The 19,702-nt window shown below is 41.3% G+C and overlaps 1 protein-coding gene across 2 annotated transcripts in view; it reads right to left on the reverse strand.

The window, feature by feature from the left end:
* MAP3K20 (mitogen-activated protein kinase kinase kinase 20) overlaps positions 1-19,702 on the reverse strand; it is a 163,029-nt gene that overhangs the window by 4,738 nt on the left and 138,589 nt on the right. For both annotated transcript variants that reach the window (XM_043894834.1, XM_043894835.1), the window contains exons 17-19: positions 7,257-7,373; positions 4,427-4,501; positions 917-1,067 (exon numbers count right to left, since the gene is read on the reverse strand). In XM_043894834.1, coding sequence (XP_043750769.1) covers positions 917-1,067; positions 4,427-4,501; positions 7,257-7,373 — 343 coding nt within the window. The remainder of the gene's footprint in view (positions 1-916; positions 1,068-4,426; positions 4,502-7,256; positions 7,374-19,702) is intronic.

The following is a 19,702-nucleotide window of genomic DNA, read 5'->3' on the forward strand; positions in this document are numbered from 1 at the left end:
GACAGCAGTAACTTCATAGGAATGTGTGCTGGACATGGAAGAGGATTCTTATCTTTATCTACAGTCTTGGAAACTAAATATATATGTGTATAAATATACATACGTATTTTTCAATAGGACTTAATCATTGATTTGTATCTTCTATGATAGTTACTTGAATATGGAACTTTATTATAATACGTTCTTATTTCCAAGCCCATAATTTCTACCTTCCATATAATCTGTGTATAAAGCCAATATTCTAAAAGTAGGAGGAAGTATGATATTAGAGGGCTTCCCCAGTGGCTCAGTGGTAAAGAATCTGCCTGTAATGCAGGACCTGCAGGAGACACAGGTTCGATCCCTGGGTCAAGAAGATACCCTGAAGGAGGGCATGGCAGCCCACTCCAGTACTCTTGCCTGGAGAATTGCATGGACAGAGCAGCCTGGCGGGCTGTATATAGTCCATAAAGTCACAAAGAATCGGGCACAGCTGAATTGACTTTGCATGCATGCATGCATGATATTAGAAATCTCTATGGGGGGAACTTCCCTGGTGGTCCAGTGGCTAAGACTCTGTTCCCAATGCAGGGTGCTCAGGTTTGATCCCTGGCCGGAAAGCTAGATCTCACATGCTGCAACTAGGACTTCAAATGCCTGAACTAAAAGATCCCACATGCCATAACTAAGACCCAACACAGCTAAATAAGTAAATAAGGATTCCCTAACCCAGTGGTTAGGATTCTACTCTTCCACAGTAGGGGACATAGGTTTGATCCCTGGTTGGGGAACTAAGATCCTGCAAGCTGTACACACAGCAAAAAAAAAAAAAAAAGAAAGAAAGAAATCTATATGAACTTACAGACTGGTCCTTATTCCTGATGTGAGACTTTTGACATTTCCATTTTGGAACCTGTCTAGAGCACAGCTAACTTACTTGAGTCAGACCTGCTTCCAGGGGTGCCCTCTGAGTTGGGGAATGACGTCTGAATGGCAAGCTGGACAGCCTTCACTTCATCCTGAGGTTTCGTTCTACTCCATTGAATCAAATGGATGTGTTTAGTGCTTTTTGGAGCTCTAACATCGCTCTGTGAAAAAAAAAATAGGGAGAGAAACCCACATGCTTATAAAACAGGAAAGAAAATCAGGTTCTCATTATCCATTCAAGGTAACTCTTTAGAACACTATCATAATGCACCGGGTAAAATATTTGCACTGTTTGCGTCAATATGGTAATATGGTTAAAATAAAAAAATTTAACCACTTTATTCCTTAGTGGACTACAGTAATTTAAAAAGGTGGTTGTCTTCTCTGAGAATCTGTTGGTAAATCTCAACTTACCTCTTTGTTTAATGAGTAATGAAAAACAATGTCTTTCATTTATAGTAGTTGAAAACAGATATTTTGCTGAATAAATAAAATCTGACCACTGTTTTGCTCAGGACTGCCTGTGGTCATCTGGGTAACTGTATGGGTAGGTTGGTGGGACCAATTACCCCTTCATCACCAGGTGCCACAAATCAGACTGGATTGAAGAACCGCTCAGGATGTGATAAGGTTATGAAAATACATATTTTTTAAAAAGCCCTGAAGTGACTGTTACTGACACAATTATCACATCATCCTAGAGTCTGAGAAGGAGAGGAGGAGGAGGCAGGGGAAAGAGAAAGAGAAAAGAATAATTTGGTGAGGCGTGTCTCCAGAGCTAAGGTAGGCAGAGATGAAAACTGGCTGTTATTATTGTCCAGTTACTAAAAAGAGGGCTTTTCCTTGGTACTGGAGACTGGTCAACAGGCTATAGAATAGTCCAGATTCCCAGTTTCTCAAGACCAGTTGACTTTTATTTAGGTCTGTGCCCTGTAAGCCACACTTTGACAATTAAGGCTATTTCTCAGGTGCCTCGTTCCTACAGGCAGTGTACCCTGGCTGGGGAGGATAAATCATTGCTGTCATCCTAATTGGCTTCCAATATCGGGTCACCCTGAATAAGTGGACTGGCCAGACTTTGGACTTTTTATGTTAAAACGCTAATCCGTGGCAGCTCAGAAAACCATCCCTATGCAGCAGCATATAAAGTCCTTTCAAGGCTGATTTCCCTCATCTTACTGTTGGGAAGGGAATGGCTACAACAGCCAAGGACGGCTGGAAACTGTATTCACACTCGGAGGAACTTGGTGACCCCATGGATTCTCATTGACCACCCCAGACCTTGGGACCACCTTTCATCTCTCTGAGCCGGTTTTCCCTAGCTGCCATGAAGGTAGTGCTCCTTACCTTTGAGTATTTGTACAAGGTTACTGAAATAACACAGGTTTAAGTTCCTCTTACAGTATCTGCTGCTGCTGCTGCTGCTAAGTCGTTTCAGTCGTGTCCGACTCTGTGCAACCCCATAGACAGCAGCTCACCAGGCTCCCCCGTCCCTGGGATTCTCCAGGCAAGAACACTGGAGTGGGTTGCCATTTCCTTCTCCAATGCATGAAAGTGAAAAGTGAAAGTGAAGTCGCTCAGTCGTGTCTGACTCTTTGCGACCCGATGGACTGCAGCCTACCAGCCTCCTCCATTCATGGGAGTTTCCAGGCAAGAGTACTGGAGTGGGGTGCCATTGCCTTCTCCGCTTACAGTATCTAGGTCATGGTAAAAGGTGAAGGTGAAGGTGAAGTCACTCAATCGTGTCCGACTCTTCGTGACCCCATGGACTGTAGCCCACCAGGCTCTTCAGTCCATGGGATTTTCCAGGCAAGAGTACTGGAGTGGGTTGCCATTTCCTTCTCCAGGGGATCTTCCTGACCCTGGGACTGAACCCAGGTCTCCCGCATTGCGGACAGACGCTTTACTGTCTGAGCCCGTAAATCCTTGCTAAATGTTTCTTAGATGAATAAGAGAGTGAATGAATGAAAGGCATGTCCTATTGAGGGTAGCTGCATACTAACTACATGCTATATACATACTGCTGAGGGTAGCCGCATACTAACTACATACTACATATATGCTACTAAGGGTAGCTGGATACTAACTACATTCATACTAACCACATCTCCATATGTGCCTAGACTGCTATAACTATTTCCCTCTATCCCATTCCCAGGTAGAGAAAACCAGGGTTTCTCTACCTTGTGAAGCAGATTGTTCTACCACGTAAAGATCTTGCTCTTTTCAAAAACATGATTAGATCATTTAAAGCAGCAGAATCCTTAAAACAGCCACGTGGTGTTACAGTGAATCCAAACTCCTCACCTCGGCCCCAGGAGGCTCTGTGCTCGGCTCCGCCCGCCTCTCTAGTCTTCTCATGTCCTCTGTGCTCCAGACTTGTGCTTGCCCTTCCTCTGCTGTTCCTTGCTGCCTCACACTGAGAAGAAGGGTTTTCCCTGACCACTGAATCTAATGCCCCGAGTCTCACTGTTTTCTGGTTCTCACTTATCACTCTGACATTACTAATTTATTTATCTATTTATTATCTATCACCCTCCACTGGAGTATATATAAACCTTCAGAAAGTACAGGTTTAGATTTATTCTACCCTAATCACAGAATGGGCTTCCCTGGTGGCTCAGAGGGTAAAGCGTCTGCCTGCAATGCGGGAGACCCAGGTTCAATCCCTCGGTCAGGAAGATTCCCTGGAGAAGGAAATGGCAACCCACTCCAGTATTCTTGCCTGGAGGATCCCATGAACAGAGGAGCCTGGTAGGCTACAGTCCAAGGGGTTGCAAAGAATCGGACATGACTGAGCGACTTCACTTAATCACAGAATGATAGCATTACCTATTCAATGGACATGAATTTGAGCAAACTCTGTGAGACAGTAGAGGACAGAGGAGCCTGGTGTGCTGCAGTCCATGGGGTCACAAAGAGTCAGACATGATTTGGCGACTGAACAAACAAATCACAGAATGGTACCTGTTGGTAGGTAATGCTAAATATATGAATTTTAGTTTTAATAGCACCTATTTCTAAAATATTTGTTTATCTAAAACAAATATATTGTTTATCTAAAACAAATATATTGTTTTTCTAAACATTTTTCAATTTTTTTCATATACTAAATATATGGAATCTGGTTTTGATGGTAGTAGTAGAAGTTGTACCCTGTCCTTGTGAAGAATCACTCACTGAGCTACCCTCACCCTTCAATTCGAAGCACCAAGAAGGCAGAGCTTTTTTTAGGTCACTGTTCCATATCCCCAGTATGTCACACATGCATACATTTGTATTCAGAAGGTGCTTAATCATTAACTGATGAATGAATTACTACTTCAATCTCTAGGTAAGTACCCTGTATTCATTCCTTTCATTACTTTGTTAGAATAATTATATTGATCTTCCTATATTCGTGTTGGTTCTCTTCCAATAAACGCTAAACACCCTGAGGCAGCAAATCAACCCCTTTGGAGAAACTGATGGTGAAGCCAACAGCCTTGCCCCCTCTCCCCTGCCCCTTACCCAGGCTTACCTCATATGTGACAGTGCATTCTACAGTCTGATTTTCCGTTATTCCTACGATCCACTTCTCCATTACAAACGGGGGCTGAAAAATAGAAAGGTGCTGTAGTGTGGGTTTCCCTGATGGCGCAGCAGTAAAGAATCAGCCTGCAGTGCAGGAGACACAGGTTCAACCCCCGGGTCAGGAAGATCCCCTGGAGAAGGGAATGGCTCCTCACTCCAGTCTTCTTGCCTAGGAAATCCCGTGGACAGAGGAGCCTGGCGGGCTACCGTCATGGGGTCACAGAGGTCAGACATGTCTTAGAGACTAAACAGCAACAACTGCCTTAATACAGCCTGCCCTGCTACCGTGTAGGTTTCTTGGAGGCCAGTTGTGCAGTAACAATTGGCAAATAGGGTGTGATGTCAGGCTGTCATGAACGCCATGATGTCAGATTATTAGAAAAGCCCTGTTGGTTCCCATGTGATTACTCACAACATGCTAATGTCTGATCTTTGGGCGTTTGGTTTTCATGAGACATCCTTTTATATGTTTGTAAACAGCTAATCTTGTCTCCCACAATCTTCTCTTTTCTCATGCATCTCTCAGTTGTATCATTAGATCATTAACTCATGCTAATAACTGGAAGACTTCTCAGAAAGCTTTTCGCAATTAAGAGAAATCCTTAACAATCTAAGAAGATCCTAAAGTGCTTTTTCTGAGTGCAAGCAGTGGCTGGTTTAGAGGTTTCATAACCACTCTGCTTTCTGGTTATATCAGGATACCCAGCAACATTGTGGGTGCAAATGAAACTGGGGTTGGGTGGGTCATTTCCCTGCTACATTAAGATAAATGAGTAATGAACAAGCCTATGCTTTGGGTCCTATTTTAAGTGAGATGAAAGTGGTCTTTATTAGAGGTGAATCTCCACTCTCTTCCCACCCCCCAGCCTGTCATTGCAGATTTAAGGTTGCAAATGACTGGCTGATCCTGAGATGGGTACAAAGCAAATTTGGTAGAGATTTAACTGAGCTTTTTTTTTTTTTTTAAACATGAGAAAACAAAGAGAAGTTTATTAGCATTTATATCTCCTGTATACACGGGAGATACCCAGGGGAAGATGAGTAATTCCAAGAATTCAGGATTAAATGCCATGTTTACAGAGGAAAGGGAAGAGGGAGACATAGGCCTCTTGGGGGAGAGAAATTGATTTTTAGGAAAGACTATGGGCCCTTAGAGGTACAGATGGGAGGCAGGAGAGTTAGTGACCAAGTTTGTCTAGGTGTGGAGCCAACCTCTAGTCTCTCCTGGGACAAGAATCAATCTTGGTATTTTTTTCTTTCCTTAATTAGGACTTTTTATTGTTTCTGTTGATGTTGAAAAGTCCTGCAGATTTTGAATGGTCCAGCCCAGTCCTATTTTTTCCCATAAGCCTTGTTAATGTTGGTGCGTGATTTTGCGGAAGATATGGTTCCTCTGGAATGTATATATTAGCCTTAGAGCAGAAACACCTATGTTCAGTTTTATAACTCCACCCTGCTATTTTTGCTTTGAGTGACTTCCTTCCGTTAGCAGGCAGTGACTTCTTCTCAGCGACACTGAAGCCACAAACTGGTGGCAACCAGAGACAGAACAGGTGGGGAGGAAAGAGAAAGTCTGTGTGTGTCCAGGCTCCCAGACACCAAAACACAGTCTGTCCCAACAGAATAAGGGAAAGGCAAAAGCAGATCATAACCTTTACAGATAAATAACATAACTTCCAGTACACAGGGGCAATCCAACAAGGAATATCACGTCAATCTACTTGATGCATATGCTTGTAAATTAAAAGTGAAAGTCTTAGTTGCTCAGTCATGTTTGACTCTTTTGCCACTCCATGGATTATAGCCTGCCAGGCTCCTCTATTCATAGAATTCTTCAGGCAAGGATACTGGAGTGGGTTGCCATTTCCTTCTCCAGGGGATCTTCCCGACCCGGGGATTGAACCCTGGTCTCCTTCATTGCAGGTGGATTCTTTACACTTGGGTGGTTAGCAGTCTCGTGCCTGGGAAGGGAACACATTTGCAAGTCTAATGCTGGGGATTTGAAGGCTCTTTTCACTTCCTCACTTGTGTCTGCACCCTGGCTTGTTGCTGCCAGCCTCATTTTCTTCACTGAAACCAAATATGCAGTCGATCATGTAGTAGAGTTCATGCCTTTTGTGACTTAGGGTAACTGTCCTGTTGACATTGTGGCTATTTACCTGAGTGGTTGACCTTCTACAATTGAAGTCTTATATGTATGTTTTCAGTATGATTATTTTGAAGAGAAGCTAACCATTTCTTTAGGTCTGTCTTCAGCGTTTTAATGGTTGTGCTTCTACTATTGACCCCAGAGTAGTAAGATACTGTCTGGTCACTCCAGGAATTCACAGGGGTGAATTCAAGAAAACCATGAAGACTGCAATATGTGCCTTTTGGATAATCTCATCCCAGTTCTTCCAGAAATTCAAGAAATCTTTCTCCTGACAAGTTTTTGAAAGTTTAAAATGACCCAAAATTCAAGGTAAATATTTTCATCATTAGCATTTTCTTTTCTTTAATAAATGACAGAATATGCCTAAAGAAATGTAGAAGAAAGTTAAAAAAAATTAAACAGCACTTTTCTGTAGTACTTTTTAGTTCACACAGCATAAGTGAAATTTTAACAAAAAACTATTATGATCTCAATCTGCTAAATAAAATGTGCCTTTCAACAGCCAGCTTGAAGCTGAGCTGGTATGAACATCATGAGCACAAAAGCACACCACTGGGGTATTTTAATGTCTTTGTTTGATATCTGTGAATTCAAAAAAGCTTTTAAGCCGTAAATAGAACCCTACCTTTGTCATCTTTAAAATCTCTGCATCAGGTAGGTTAGTGTTGAATGTCACATCTTTGATGTAGGTTATTGCAATTTCATCCCCATCCATCTCCATATACATTTTCCACTTACAGTCCTGGAATTAAAAGAAAAATTATAGAATTTGAGAAAGTAAAGCAATTTTTTTTTAGTCTCAATGTTTTATAACACATGAAGTATTCTCAATGAAGTATTATTGTAATTTTTTTTTCCCTTTATCAATAAGAGGACATGAAATTAGATCTCTTTCTATATCTAAATAACCCCCAGGCGGGGCAGTCTTGAGACACCATTTATCAATCTAAGTGTTCTATAATAGAAGTTGCAAACTCCACACCTTAAAGGGGCCAGGCAGATAAAAATGAGTAAAGGCAGGCAGTTAAGAGCTTTAAATTGTAACCTTTCAAAATAGACCCATTTAATTTACATGTTGAACATTGTAGGGATATTTCCCCATTGACACAAAGAAATGTGGTCTTCCCACTATTTTGAAATATAAGACTCTCTTGATCTACCTTTCACTTTCCCAGTATTAATAATGACACAGATTCAAGAAATAGCTTCATTTCTTCTTAACAGGAAATGTGAGGCTATATGGCAATGGATAACTGGCCCAACCATTGGGGGAGGCATCAGGGAAGGGTTAGACTCTCTGGGGACCTAAAGGGCAACTGCCCTAAAGGGGCAGCCACTACTCATCTTCTGTTGATTGTTCCCATGTGGGAATATGAGCCTAGTCTTGCTAGGTCCTTAAGCGTTTCATAAAAAGTTGGATATCTGGTTCTTATAAGAAACCTCTTCGTTTTTTAAATGATAGTACGTTAATTAAATTTTCAGTAAAACGATAATGTAATGAAAAAGTGCTCTACAACATTAGTCATCAGGGGAATGTAAATTAAAATCACAATGAAATCCCACTATACACCTGCTACTGCTACTGCTGCTAAGTCACTTCAGTCGTGTCTGACTCTGTGCGACCCCATCCCTGGGATTCTCCAGGCAAGAACCCTGGAGTGGGTTGCCATTTCCTTCTCCAATGCATAAAAGTGAAAAGTGAAAGTGAAGTCATTCAGTCATGTCTGCCTCTTCGTGACCCCCTGGACTGCAGCCTACCAGGCTCCTCTGTCCATGGGATTTTCCAGGCAAGAGTACTGGAGTGGGGTGCCACTGCCTTCTCCACACTATACACCTACCAGGTGGCTAAGACTGAGAACATCAAATGTTGATTGTGAGTTGGAGCTATTGGATTGTCGGTGGGAGTAAATGGTAAAATCACTATTGGAAAAGTTTTGGCAATTTATTACAAAACTAACCATATATGTACTCTATGACCCACAAATTCTACTCCTAAGTATTTACCCAAGTGAAATGAAAAAAGATATGTATGGTATTGTTCTGAGCAGCTTTATCATAATAGCTAAAGAAAACTGGAAACAGGCCAAGTGTTGATCAATTGGAGAATGGATGGACTGTGATATTTTTATAGAGTGGGATATTACTTAGCGATGTAAAGGAATGAATTATTGATACATGCAACAACATGGATAAATGGCAAAAGCATTACAGTGAGTGAAATCTTGTACAAGAAAAAGAACAAACTAAGGCTTCAATTTACATGAATTTCTAGAATAGACAAAACCAACCTACAGTGGAAAATATTCAGAAAAGTGGCTGCTTCTGCAGATGGCAACTGACTTGGAAGACACACGAAGGGAATTTCCGAGGATGCTAATGCTCTACTGATAGAAGTTTGGATTATATTGTCGCTGTTGTTTAGTCGCTAAGTTGTGTCCTACTCTTTGTGACCCCATGGTCTGTAGCCCACCAGGCTCCTCTGTCCATGGGATTTCCCAGACAAGAATACTAGAGTGGGTTGCCATTTCCTTCTCCAGGGGATCTTCATGACCCAGGCTTAGAACCCACATCTCCTGCATTAGCAGGCGAATTCTTTACCACTGAGCCACCAGGGAAGCTGAGCTGGGTTATAAAGGTGTATGCATTTGTTAAAATTTAAGTGTGTATACTTAACATGTGTGCATTTCTTATCAAATTCTAGCCTACTGAAGTATTTAGGAGAAAGTATCCTGATATCTCCATACTACTTTAAAATGCATCAAAAAATAAGGATTGATAGATGGCTAAAAGGATAGAGAGATGTAACAAGTAGAATTAAATACTTCTGTTTTAATCTAGGAGGTGAGTATGCAAGAATTGCTATAACATTTTTTCAACTTTGCTCTTAGAAAAACGCATCAATAAAAATGTTTGGGGGTAAACACTGTGTATGCAATTAAAAAGAAAAAGAAGCCCATGTCTGTGCACCAAATTTGACCCCTGGATCATAAATTCATTTTCTGTCTTATATTATTAGATAATAAAGGATTCTGAGAGATTAAGGATAATGCACTAAGTACCTTACACCCCGAAACCAAAACATGCTTTCACACCAGCAGACTTGGAATGTTCCTTGAGCAAGCTCAGACACAATTATTAACGGAAGAACAGGAACAAAGAGACTGTTGAAAGCCTGTTGGCTTCAGCAGGAAGCTGGAGGGGCCCTACGTTTTAGGAAAGCTTCTAGGGGAATGGCAGAACCAAGAAGGGCCCAGGCCTGAGGCGATGGTCCCTCTTCGCCCGGCCACGTTCACAAGGTGGAGAGGCGATTAGTGAAGGAAAAGTTCTATTCAATAACATGAAAACCTTGCTCTTGGCTAACACAAGTCAAATTAGTCGCTCAGAATTGACAAATCTCTCAGTATTTCTTTATTTTGGAGCCACTGCTACCCTTGGCAACGTGAGCCCTGAGATAACTGGGCAGGATAATGACTCTTTGGTGTCATGATTGCTCTTCTCTGAAATAGCAAGAGCCTCCTCAAGGCAGTGGCTAGAATAAAAAGCCTTAGAAAAGACGAGTTTACTTAGTTCTGTTTTTTCTGCCTTCCAAGTTTTGAAATGAAGTTAGTCAAAAGCACAGTTAAAAGACCTTGAATTGTGGTGCAAATGCCTGACACCCTCTGTTTCACCTCTGTGACCGCAGGTCCCTGCCAATCAGAGGCCGAGGGGAGCTCTGCATAGAGAAGGGGCTTCAGAGGGAGCCCAGGCTGGGGGTGCTTACTATGCTCTCGGCATCTTGCTGGGTACTGACACTGTGCTGTTTTATTTGATACCTATAATGACCCTGCAAGTTAGCTTTATTTTCCCGTCAGGCAAGTGAGAAAAATGAGGCTTAGACAGATTAAGGAATTTTTCTGGGGGAGCTGCCTGGGTCTGAAGTTGAAGGAGAAAGCAATAGGGAGGGCAACTGGGAGGTATAGGATGGACTCACTGGCTGGTCGTCAGAGCTCCAGAGTGGGACCAGCTATTGACCATAGGCCAGAAGGAGCAGGGCCAGTGAAGACTTTGCCAATACAACCAAAATAACAAGTGGTCACAGGTCCTCCCCTGCAGCCCCAGTTTCTTGTTCCCCAAAATCCAATGTGGAGAAACAGGATCAACATGTAGGGTTATAGACCTTTAATTTTTTAATTTCTTTTTCTCTTATCTTAAAGCAAGCCTTTTACCTGAACCATAAAAGAAGATAGCGAGAGAAGTAATAAAACTATAATCAGAGAAGTTATAAGACAAGAGGGGCATTATCCATTCATTAAAAAGTAGGTACTGGTGGTTACAAAGCTGGGAGAGAAAGAAAGGAAATATGAAGTGTGCACCCAAATGATTAACTTAATGTGTCAAGGTAGTGGTGGTTTAGTTGCTAAGTCGTGTCCAATTCCTATAACTCCATGGACTGCAGCCCACAAGGCTCCTCTGCCCATGGGATTTCCCAGGCAAGGATACTGGAGTGGCTTGGCATTTCCTTCTCCAGGGGATCTTCCCAACCCAGGGATCGAACCTACATCTCCTGCACTGGTAGAAGGGTTCTTTACCACTGAGCCACCTGATATAAGCCCTAGGTATCTTCAGGGTATCTATGATTTCATTGTTCCTTAGTTAAGAAAAGTAATCTACAAATGAAGTAATGAAATTCTTTAAATTTTACTCAGTTTTAAATTACCCATTTTAATTTTTAAAAATGAAAATCTACTGATTTTAAATTTTAAAAATGAAGGTATTCCTGGCATTTTTGTCATTTGGTGAGCCAGAGGTGTCCAAGAGCATTCTCCACGACTCCCAGGATTTAAACAAATTATTGATTTCCACAGGACCCAACCATGGACGGAATGCTGGGGAAGAAGTTGTCTTAACCAATAGATCACTGGAAAGGACCTCATATGAATGAGGTGAATTAAATCACCAACAGTATCACTAAAAATAAAAATTCTACATATTTATGAGCCTAACATAGAATTTTAAAGGCCCAGTTGCTAGCTTTTCAGTTTCTTGCTAGTGATAGGAACCAGATAGTGGGAATATTGGCTCTGATTTAAAAACCACTCAATTTGCTAGGGAGAGCTATTGATTTTGGTTTGATGTGAATGACAGAAATGTGGGTATTGATATTTGAATCGGAAACATTCAAGAGTCATTTTGGATGTCCGTGAACAACTCTCCATCCCAACAGGCAGAAATCAAAAGCAGACAGCTCTATTCTCTGAGAGCCCATGGGGGCCTTGAAGGACTCCTTTTTGAAACTCATTTCACCCCTGGCAGTCGCAATGGTTCTATTATTCACTCATCTGGTTTAAGGTGTTGAGGATTCCTATTAAAATGGAAACAATATAGAAAAGGGTCATACATTGAGCCATCACTAGGGGAGATGAAAGATCACAAGTTTAAAGTCCAACTACCTGAGCTGTCAGCCAAATTATGTAACCTGTCTGGATCTTAGTGTTCTTTTAACTACAAGTGGGTTGTTGTATTTTGACTAAATGAGATAATGTAAACAAAGTACTCAGCACTGTGCCAGAGCCAAATTAGGAGTTCCCAAAGACGTAATTACTTGCGGAAGGGATGGATTGGGAATTTTGGATTAGCAGATGCAAAGTACTATATATAGATTGGATAAACAGGGTCAGCTGTATAGCACAGAGAACTATATTCAATATCCTATAATAAACCATAATGGAAAAATATGAAAAAGAATATATATGCATATATATAGGACTTTACAGGAGGCACTAGTGGTAAAGAACCCACTTGCCAATGCAGGAGACGTAAGAGATGTGGATTGCAGGTTCGATCCCTGGGTTGGGAAGACTCCCTGAAGGAGGGCATGGCAACCCACTCCAGTATTCTTTCCTGGAGAATCCCAGGGACAGAAGAGCCTGGCGGGCTACAGTCCATAGGGTTGCACAGAGACAGACACTACTGAAGTGTCTGAACACACAGACACATATATATTTCCTGTATGGTAGAAATTAATACAACATTATAAATCAACTATACTTCAATAAAATAAAAAAATTCAATATAAAAAAAGAAATAATTACTATTGTTGCCAATATTGGTCACCAACAGAGCTCCAATTTGTTATTACATTAGCCAACCTGTCATCTAGCAGCCATCTAAGGGAGCGGGCCAGAAGGTGAGTGAGGCAGGAAGGTCTAAAGAGCGTCTAGAATAGAAACCTGGCCAGAATGGACAGGCTGTGTCAAAGCAGCTTCCTTGGGCAGGAGTTTGGCCCAGAGGACACTGACTAACTCTGTTGCCAGGGACTTTGTTGGAAAAAAGAAGGTGCAGCCAAGTGGCAACATAACCACAACTGCTTTTATAAAGTAAATAGAAGTAAAAAAAACTCACATCTTCTTACATAGATGGATTAGACAGCACCAATTCTGCCCTTTCCAGTTTCAACAGATCTGATGTGGCCCTCCAAACAGAAACCAGCAGATTACTGGAGGGACAATGGCTATGAAATCTGATGGGCAGCCGGAGAGCCTTATCTTGGATGAGGAAGCTGAAGTACAGGAGGATAAGTTAACTCGACCAAGATCACACAGAGAGCATGTAGTGGAGTTCAGAACTAAACCAAGGAGACCTATTGTGCTATGAAGAGTAGCTTTCCCCTCAGACTTTTCTGAATCCTGAGCTTTCCTTGTTATGGGTTAACAAAAGTAAGAATTACAGTCCAGAGGAGTTCCACCTTCCAAAGTCAACAAGTAGTCCAAATTATCTTGCGAGTTCTTTTGTGGGACTCCCTGGCAGAGACGGAAATACTGAGTCTCCAATAAGTCCAACAGAGCCAGTTTCCCTCTCCTTTGTTGAAAAAGACCATTGTTAAACGTGAATATGGTGCCATTTCACTGTCTGTAAGCTCCTTTTCTTGACTGATTAGGCCAGAATCTGGAATCACAAACACTTCCCTCCAGCCCTGGCTTAGGCTTCAAGACTGGGGAGGCCTGCCACTTTCCAAATCAGAAACAGCCTTCTCCCTTCTGTTTGCAAAATCACGGGGCAGGTCCTGACTACCACAGAGTTTCTTTTCACAACTAGACCCCCACCCGAGAGGATCCCCAGTGTTCAGATTTGTACCCTGCACATCTCTGCTGCTGTCACTTCAGTCGTGTCCGACTCTGTGAGACCCCATAGACGGCAGCCCACCAGGGTCCCCGGTCCCTGGGACTCTCCAGGCAAGAACACTGGAGTGGGTTGCCATTGCCTTCTCCAATGCATGAAAGTGAAAAGTGAAAGTGAAGTCACTCAGTCATGTCCGACTCTTCACGACCCCATGAACTGTGCAGCCCACCAGGCTCCTCCGTTCATGGGATTTTCCAGGCAAGAGTATTGGAGTGGGGTGCCATTGCCTTCTCCACTGCACATCTCTAGGGAGTGCTAATTACTAGTCCATAGGGGAAAGGCAGTGGACCAGGAGCAGAAGCCCTGGGAAGTTCTTCACTGGGGCTGAATTGCAAAACCTTTCTACTAGCTAGATAATCTGCCCCTCAGGGCAAACCTACAAGACGTGGGTGAGATTCTGTTGGGGAGAGGGGAGTTTTTGCATTGGAAACTGATGAAAAAACTAATTCTGTTGAGCGCCCAGGATATGTACCACTTATCTTGGCAGCTGCTGAAATACCTGGATAATTTTGGAGCAAGTATGTGGTTAATGGACGATGAGAAAGCATTCCATTTGAACTGCTTTTGCATTGCCAATTATATGAAAAATTTTTCTGAATTAAGATTACTGGCCAAGTAAAACAGAAACTCTTACACTGGGAAGATAACATTCTAAACAACACTCAGTTAATGCTAAATTAAGTATCTCTTTGTGAGAAATCACTATTACATTCTCTGCAAGCTGTTTAAAATTCTTTGGAGTCCTAGGCTAATACATGTGATTCTAAACATAGACATCCCTTCTCCCTCTCACAAAAAAAAAAAAAAAAGGAAAGAAAGAAGGAAGGAAAGAAAAAGAACTCATCAGGATAGAGGTAAAGTTTCTAAATAGAAAAAGTGATTGAAGTTAGCACAAAAGTTATACTTAAATATTATATTAAGTTCTGGGCAATTCAGAAACAACAATCTATTTTTTTTTCCTACCAAAATCTTATCGCAAACATGAACATTACAGGTAAATCTTTAAAAATCTAGGAGCAAGATTATTCAGGCCATTTGAGGAGGAAATAGACCTCCACATTGAGCTTTCAGGCTCCTATAGATGATCTTTATCTGAAGGTTACAGACATAAAAAAAAAATTTTAATGTATTTTTTATTGAGGTATCAGAGGATGAGATGGTTGGATGGCATCACCGATGCAATGGACATGACCTTGGGCAAACTTCGGGAGATGGTGAGGGACAGAGAGGCCTGGTGTGCTGCAGTCCATGGGGTAGCAAAGAGTCCAACACAACTGGGTGACTGAACAACATAATTTGCATACAGTAAAATGTACAGGTTTTTAAGTGTACAGTTCAATGAATTTTAACAACTGTATACACCCATGTAATTACGCAAATGGGCTTCCCAAGTGACTCAGTGGTAAAGAATCTGCCTGCCAATGCAGGAGACTTGGATTCCATTCCTGGGTTGGGAAGATCCCCTGGAGAAGGAAATGGCAACCCAATCCAGTATTCTTGCCTCAGAAATCCCATGGGCAGAGGAGCCTGGCGGGCTACAGTCCATGGGGTTGCAAGAGCCGGACATGATTTAGAGACTAAACGACAACAAATTACTTAAACAGGTAAGATATTCCACTGCCATAGAAAATTCCCTCATGCTCTTTCCCAGTTGACATCTCCATAACCAGAGGCACCCAGTGTCCTGATTTCTACCACCATAGATTAATTTTGCCTGCTACAGAACTTCACAAAATTGGGATTTTATAGTGTGGTGATTTGTAGCAAGTTCACTTAGCTACACCTGGCATGCCCAGTCAAATGGAAGAGATACAGGTTTTTAAAATCCCCATCTCTACCCTGCCCCCTTCTCCATGACCAGAGAAAAAGTAAAATCCCACTGGAGAATGCCCAAGATTCTAGCAAAGAGGCCCTTCCACCTTAAAAAAAAAAAAAAGGCCTCTACTGAGGACATATTTTAAAATCTAAGATACAGAGGTCGAAATAAACTTTTTAAGATTCAAGAGGGGGGAAAAAGGGAAAGAGTCTCATAGCAGGCGACTGACTATTTTGAAATGTAAGAAGTCATACAAGATGAAATAAAAACATGATAGAAATGTTGGTCATGCTGGTATTAAAAGTAGTAAGATGTTGATGATTTAGGCCTCCGAAGGCTCCTTTACATGCATTGCTATTATCTCGCTCAGCTGCTGGAACCTGCTGTTCTAAAGGCAGGAGAGAGGAACATCCCATGATAGCACCTGGGTTATTTATCATTATGTATAACCCTGCTACACTCTATTTTATTATGCTGCCTTTAAAAGGAAGATAATGCAAGTATGGTTAATTTGCCTCTCTTCTTTATCTGTACGGTGTCATGACCCATCACAGCTTTGTCCCACGAGATTTGTTTTTCAACCCCAAAGAAATCCACAAGAAACTCTCCCTAAAAATTCCATTAATAACCTCTTTCAGCGCATATAGGTTGCAGGGTCTGGAACTAAGAATGTTTTAATCTCTCCAGCAAAACAATGTCTCATAATGATGTACAGGACTATTGCTGTACTGATGAAGAATCATACATAATTCAGCACCTTTCACTTGGCACCACTGTGATGTCCTCATTAGCCGTGGCTCACAGTGTCTGTCAGATGGTGTCCATGCGAACGCAGGCATTATATTGTCTTTGAGATGTGCAGCTGCTTCCATGACACTGCCAGTATATAAAAACATGACGCCAGTTTGTTTTATTTAGTGCTAAACCTTCCAGTTTGTAAAAACAAGGCTGACACAGAGCCTGACATGAGGCAGTGAAAATAATTAGCTCTCATTTTCTCAGCCTCCTATTTCCTTCTCCCTGCTGTGTTCTCTTTCCACTAAACCACCACATGTCAGTCGAAATGGGAGGCAATTAGTGGGCTCATTTCAGTCCCCACAACTGTGCTGAAAAGAAAGTATTTATGATGGCACAATGAACAGCTGAAAGATTAAATAACATTTGCCTTTTGAAAAGAAAATGACTTCTAGCTAAATGGGCAATTTTTGATTATTCTCAAACAAGCTTAGAGTAGTTGGTTTTTAAAATACAAGAAAGGAAAATGAGTCATTTTTAGGTGAAAGAATCAAATAAAACTTGACACAGTAATGCAAATAACTGATGTTTTATTGCAAAATATGTAAATGCGTTATACCCTTAACAATGGCTTGTGTCTAAGGTCAGGGCAGACCGGTGCCAACTAGACACCACTGGAGATAAGGTTGTTCTGTTGCCTTTTGGGGGGTTTTTATTTGAGTTATGGATGGAAAAAAGACTTTAGGGATGGTGCTAAAATAAAGTGAGAAGTCAAGTGAGGTATACTTTCATATGATGCATTATATACTTGACTACCTAAAATGGCTCAGATGTTAGTTGACATATTTGGAAAAGGCTTTTTTATTTACTTATTTTTAAACTGTATTTGAAATTGGAAGGTACTAAGAATTCATCCTAGAGAAAAAGAATGGTAAATCTTCTTATTGATTTTTTAATAATTAAGAATCTATTCTGTCTCCAACTAGGTTTCTTAACCAATACAGAAAGTGGTCTGGCTTACCTAATTACTGCTTAAACTGTTAATACTACAGAATGGGCTGCAAATAAACTTTTACCCAGGACTTTTACTCAAAATACAAAAGTATTTTACTCAAAATACAAAAACAGCTCTTTTACCTACTTACTTCTCCTGCCTCCTCCCATGTCTCTAGAGATGACTCCAAGAAATACATTTTTTTCTTTTTTCTTTTAGAATACAATTTTTTGAAAAAAGAAATAACAAGATTGTCCCAGTTAGTAGGCATCACTTATTCTCAGTTCACATCTTAATGTTGATGTGGTTGTCATATATCTTTGCTTTTCCAACATAGTGCTTTTAATTTTAGTTCAAATAATCTGTCCTTTTACAGTTGATTATTTCCAAGATCTAAATTTTGGTTCAGGAAACACAAATCACTGTGAGTTATGGAGGCCTTCTCTCTGCAGATCCACAGAGACTTTTCCAAACCTGCTTCTAAAAGCAAAGATCTCTGTTATTATCAACAACTGTGCCTGTCATCATGGAGTTGCCAACGGTGGCTGTTAGAGGCATTTTAAAAGACAGTCACAAATTTAAGTTTTGTTTCTTTGTTTCTATAATTACATTCTTACTTTTTACAAACTCAAATCCTAAGGTATGATTCACACACTATGGGCAGTGTAGCTATACGAGCCAACAGCCACCCAAGGGGATCTAAGCCAACAGTGGGTTCCTGGGGAGCTTGGAGCTCTCTGAGCTAACTACACATTTTAATATAGCTGGAAACCAGCAATAACACGTTTGTGATTTATTTAAGCCTATGTTTCATCATGCATGCTTCCTTGCTACTCATGATTTTGAAAGGACCACATAATCTTGATCAAGAAGACTAAGAGTGATTCAGTCTGTGCTGGGGCCAGCCCTCATGAGCTGATTACTTTCGTCTCTTTCCAACTTCGAGTTCGGTGATGTCAGACTGGCAATTTGAAATTGGCCATAGAAGGAGTACTGACACCATGGAAAACTGCAGACACTACAAGTCAGGGATGTTTTCCCTGTTTACTAGACATATTCTGGCACACCAGTTCTACACATGACTATCTGTCCATCAGCAATGATGTACTGGACACCTCTCCAGTTTTATTTTAGTTCTATAGGAGGCTGTCTGGCCTGTTTGACAAAGCATATAACCAATGCTAATTAGAAATCAGCAGCAAGTCATGTGGTCAAATTCTGAACTGTACTTGTTCCTTTGCTGTCCATTAAAACTTGTATTTCTTACAGAACCCTACCACTGCAAGCTTATATACTGAGGAGTACAAACACGTACTTGTGTATATGTATCTTTATCCTCAAAAATAGTTGGTCATGGAAAATCAACTTTCCTACACTGAATTTTTCGTAAATGCTAGACATATCAAAGTAAGGCAAAGCACCGCCTTTCAGTTCTGAAATTACAAAAGGTGTTGGCTTTTTACTTCCTCACAAAATCCTTTCCTTTGTGCTCTGTTTTATTCATGTTTATCTATCCATTTATAAAAACTATATAAAAGGGGGGAAAAAAGCCCTATTTGACAGTTTTTGATATTTATAGTGCTTTGAGAAAGGGCCTGGAGATTCAATTAAGTTTATTAAATGCCACATTTTATAAGCAATCTAATAAAGATGTAAAAGCACGATAGTGAGTGGGAAGTATTTGTAAAAAGCAGCATTTTTAACCTATAGATGAAACAACCAGAGAAGCAAAACTATTGACTGAATTTCCTGGGTTGGGGAGTGGGAGAAAGGGGCGGGTTGCTTACAGGGACGGGTGGAAGGAGGGAGGGGGAGGGGACACAAATGTCTTCTACTCTGAAGCGGGCAGTTGGTCCCGCTTCCACCTTTTCCAAATGTCCCTCTTGTTTTCTCTTTCTGGTTTGCTTGCCTCTTCAAATGCTGCTGGAAGCCTGTCTAATTAAGGGTCCACTGGAGCCAAGGTGTCCTTCCCCAGGCTTCTCCCCTAAGCCCATCTCTTCTCTACTGCAGGGATCCACTTAGACTCATGGAATCCCAGCTTCAATCAGGTTTCCTTGCCCCATGGGGGAGAAAACGGACTAAGGACTCAGGAGCGAAGTCTACAACTGTCCAGCACTCACAAGGAATGGATGGCTCCTCGGAGACTCCCCTCCTAACTCTGCTTTTGAATTTTTATGACACAGAGTCTCAAAAGGAGCTTGGTGAGAAAACTGCTGGGTAATTTGATAGTTTATTCCTTGGCAATTTGAGAATCAATGCTCCTGACTGTCGAGTTGATAAGAGATATAATAAGAAATTCTATGCACCTGAATATTCCAATAAAACGGGTGGTTGCCACCCTGGGGAGTGCATGAAGCTGCCTGAGATT

This window comes from Cervus elaphus, chromosome 33, assembly GCF_910594005.1.
Source record: "Cervus elaphus chromosome 33, mCerEla1.1, whole genome shotgun sequence".
Classification (NCBI taxonomy): domain Eukaryota; kingdom Metazoa; phylum Chordata; class Mammalia; order Artiodactyla; family Cervidae; genus Cervus; species Cervus elaphus.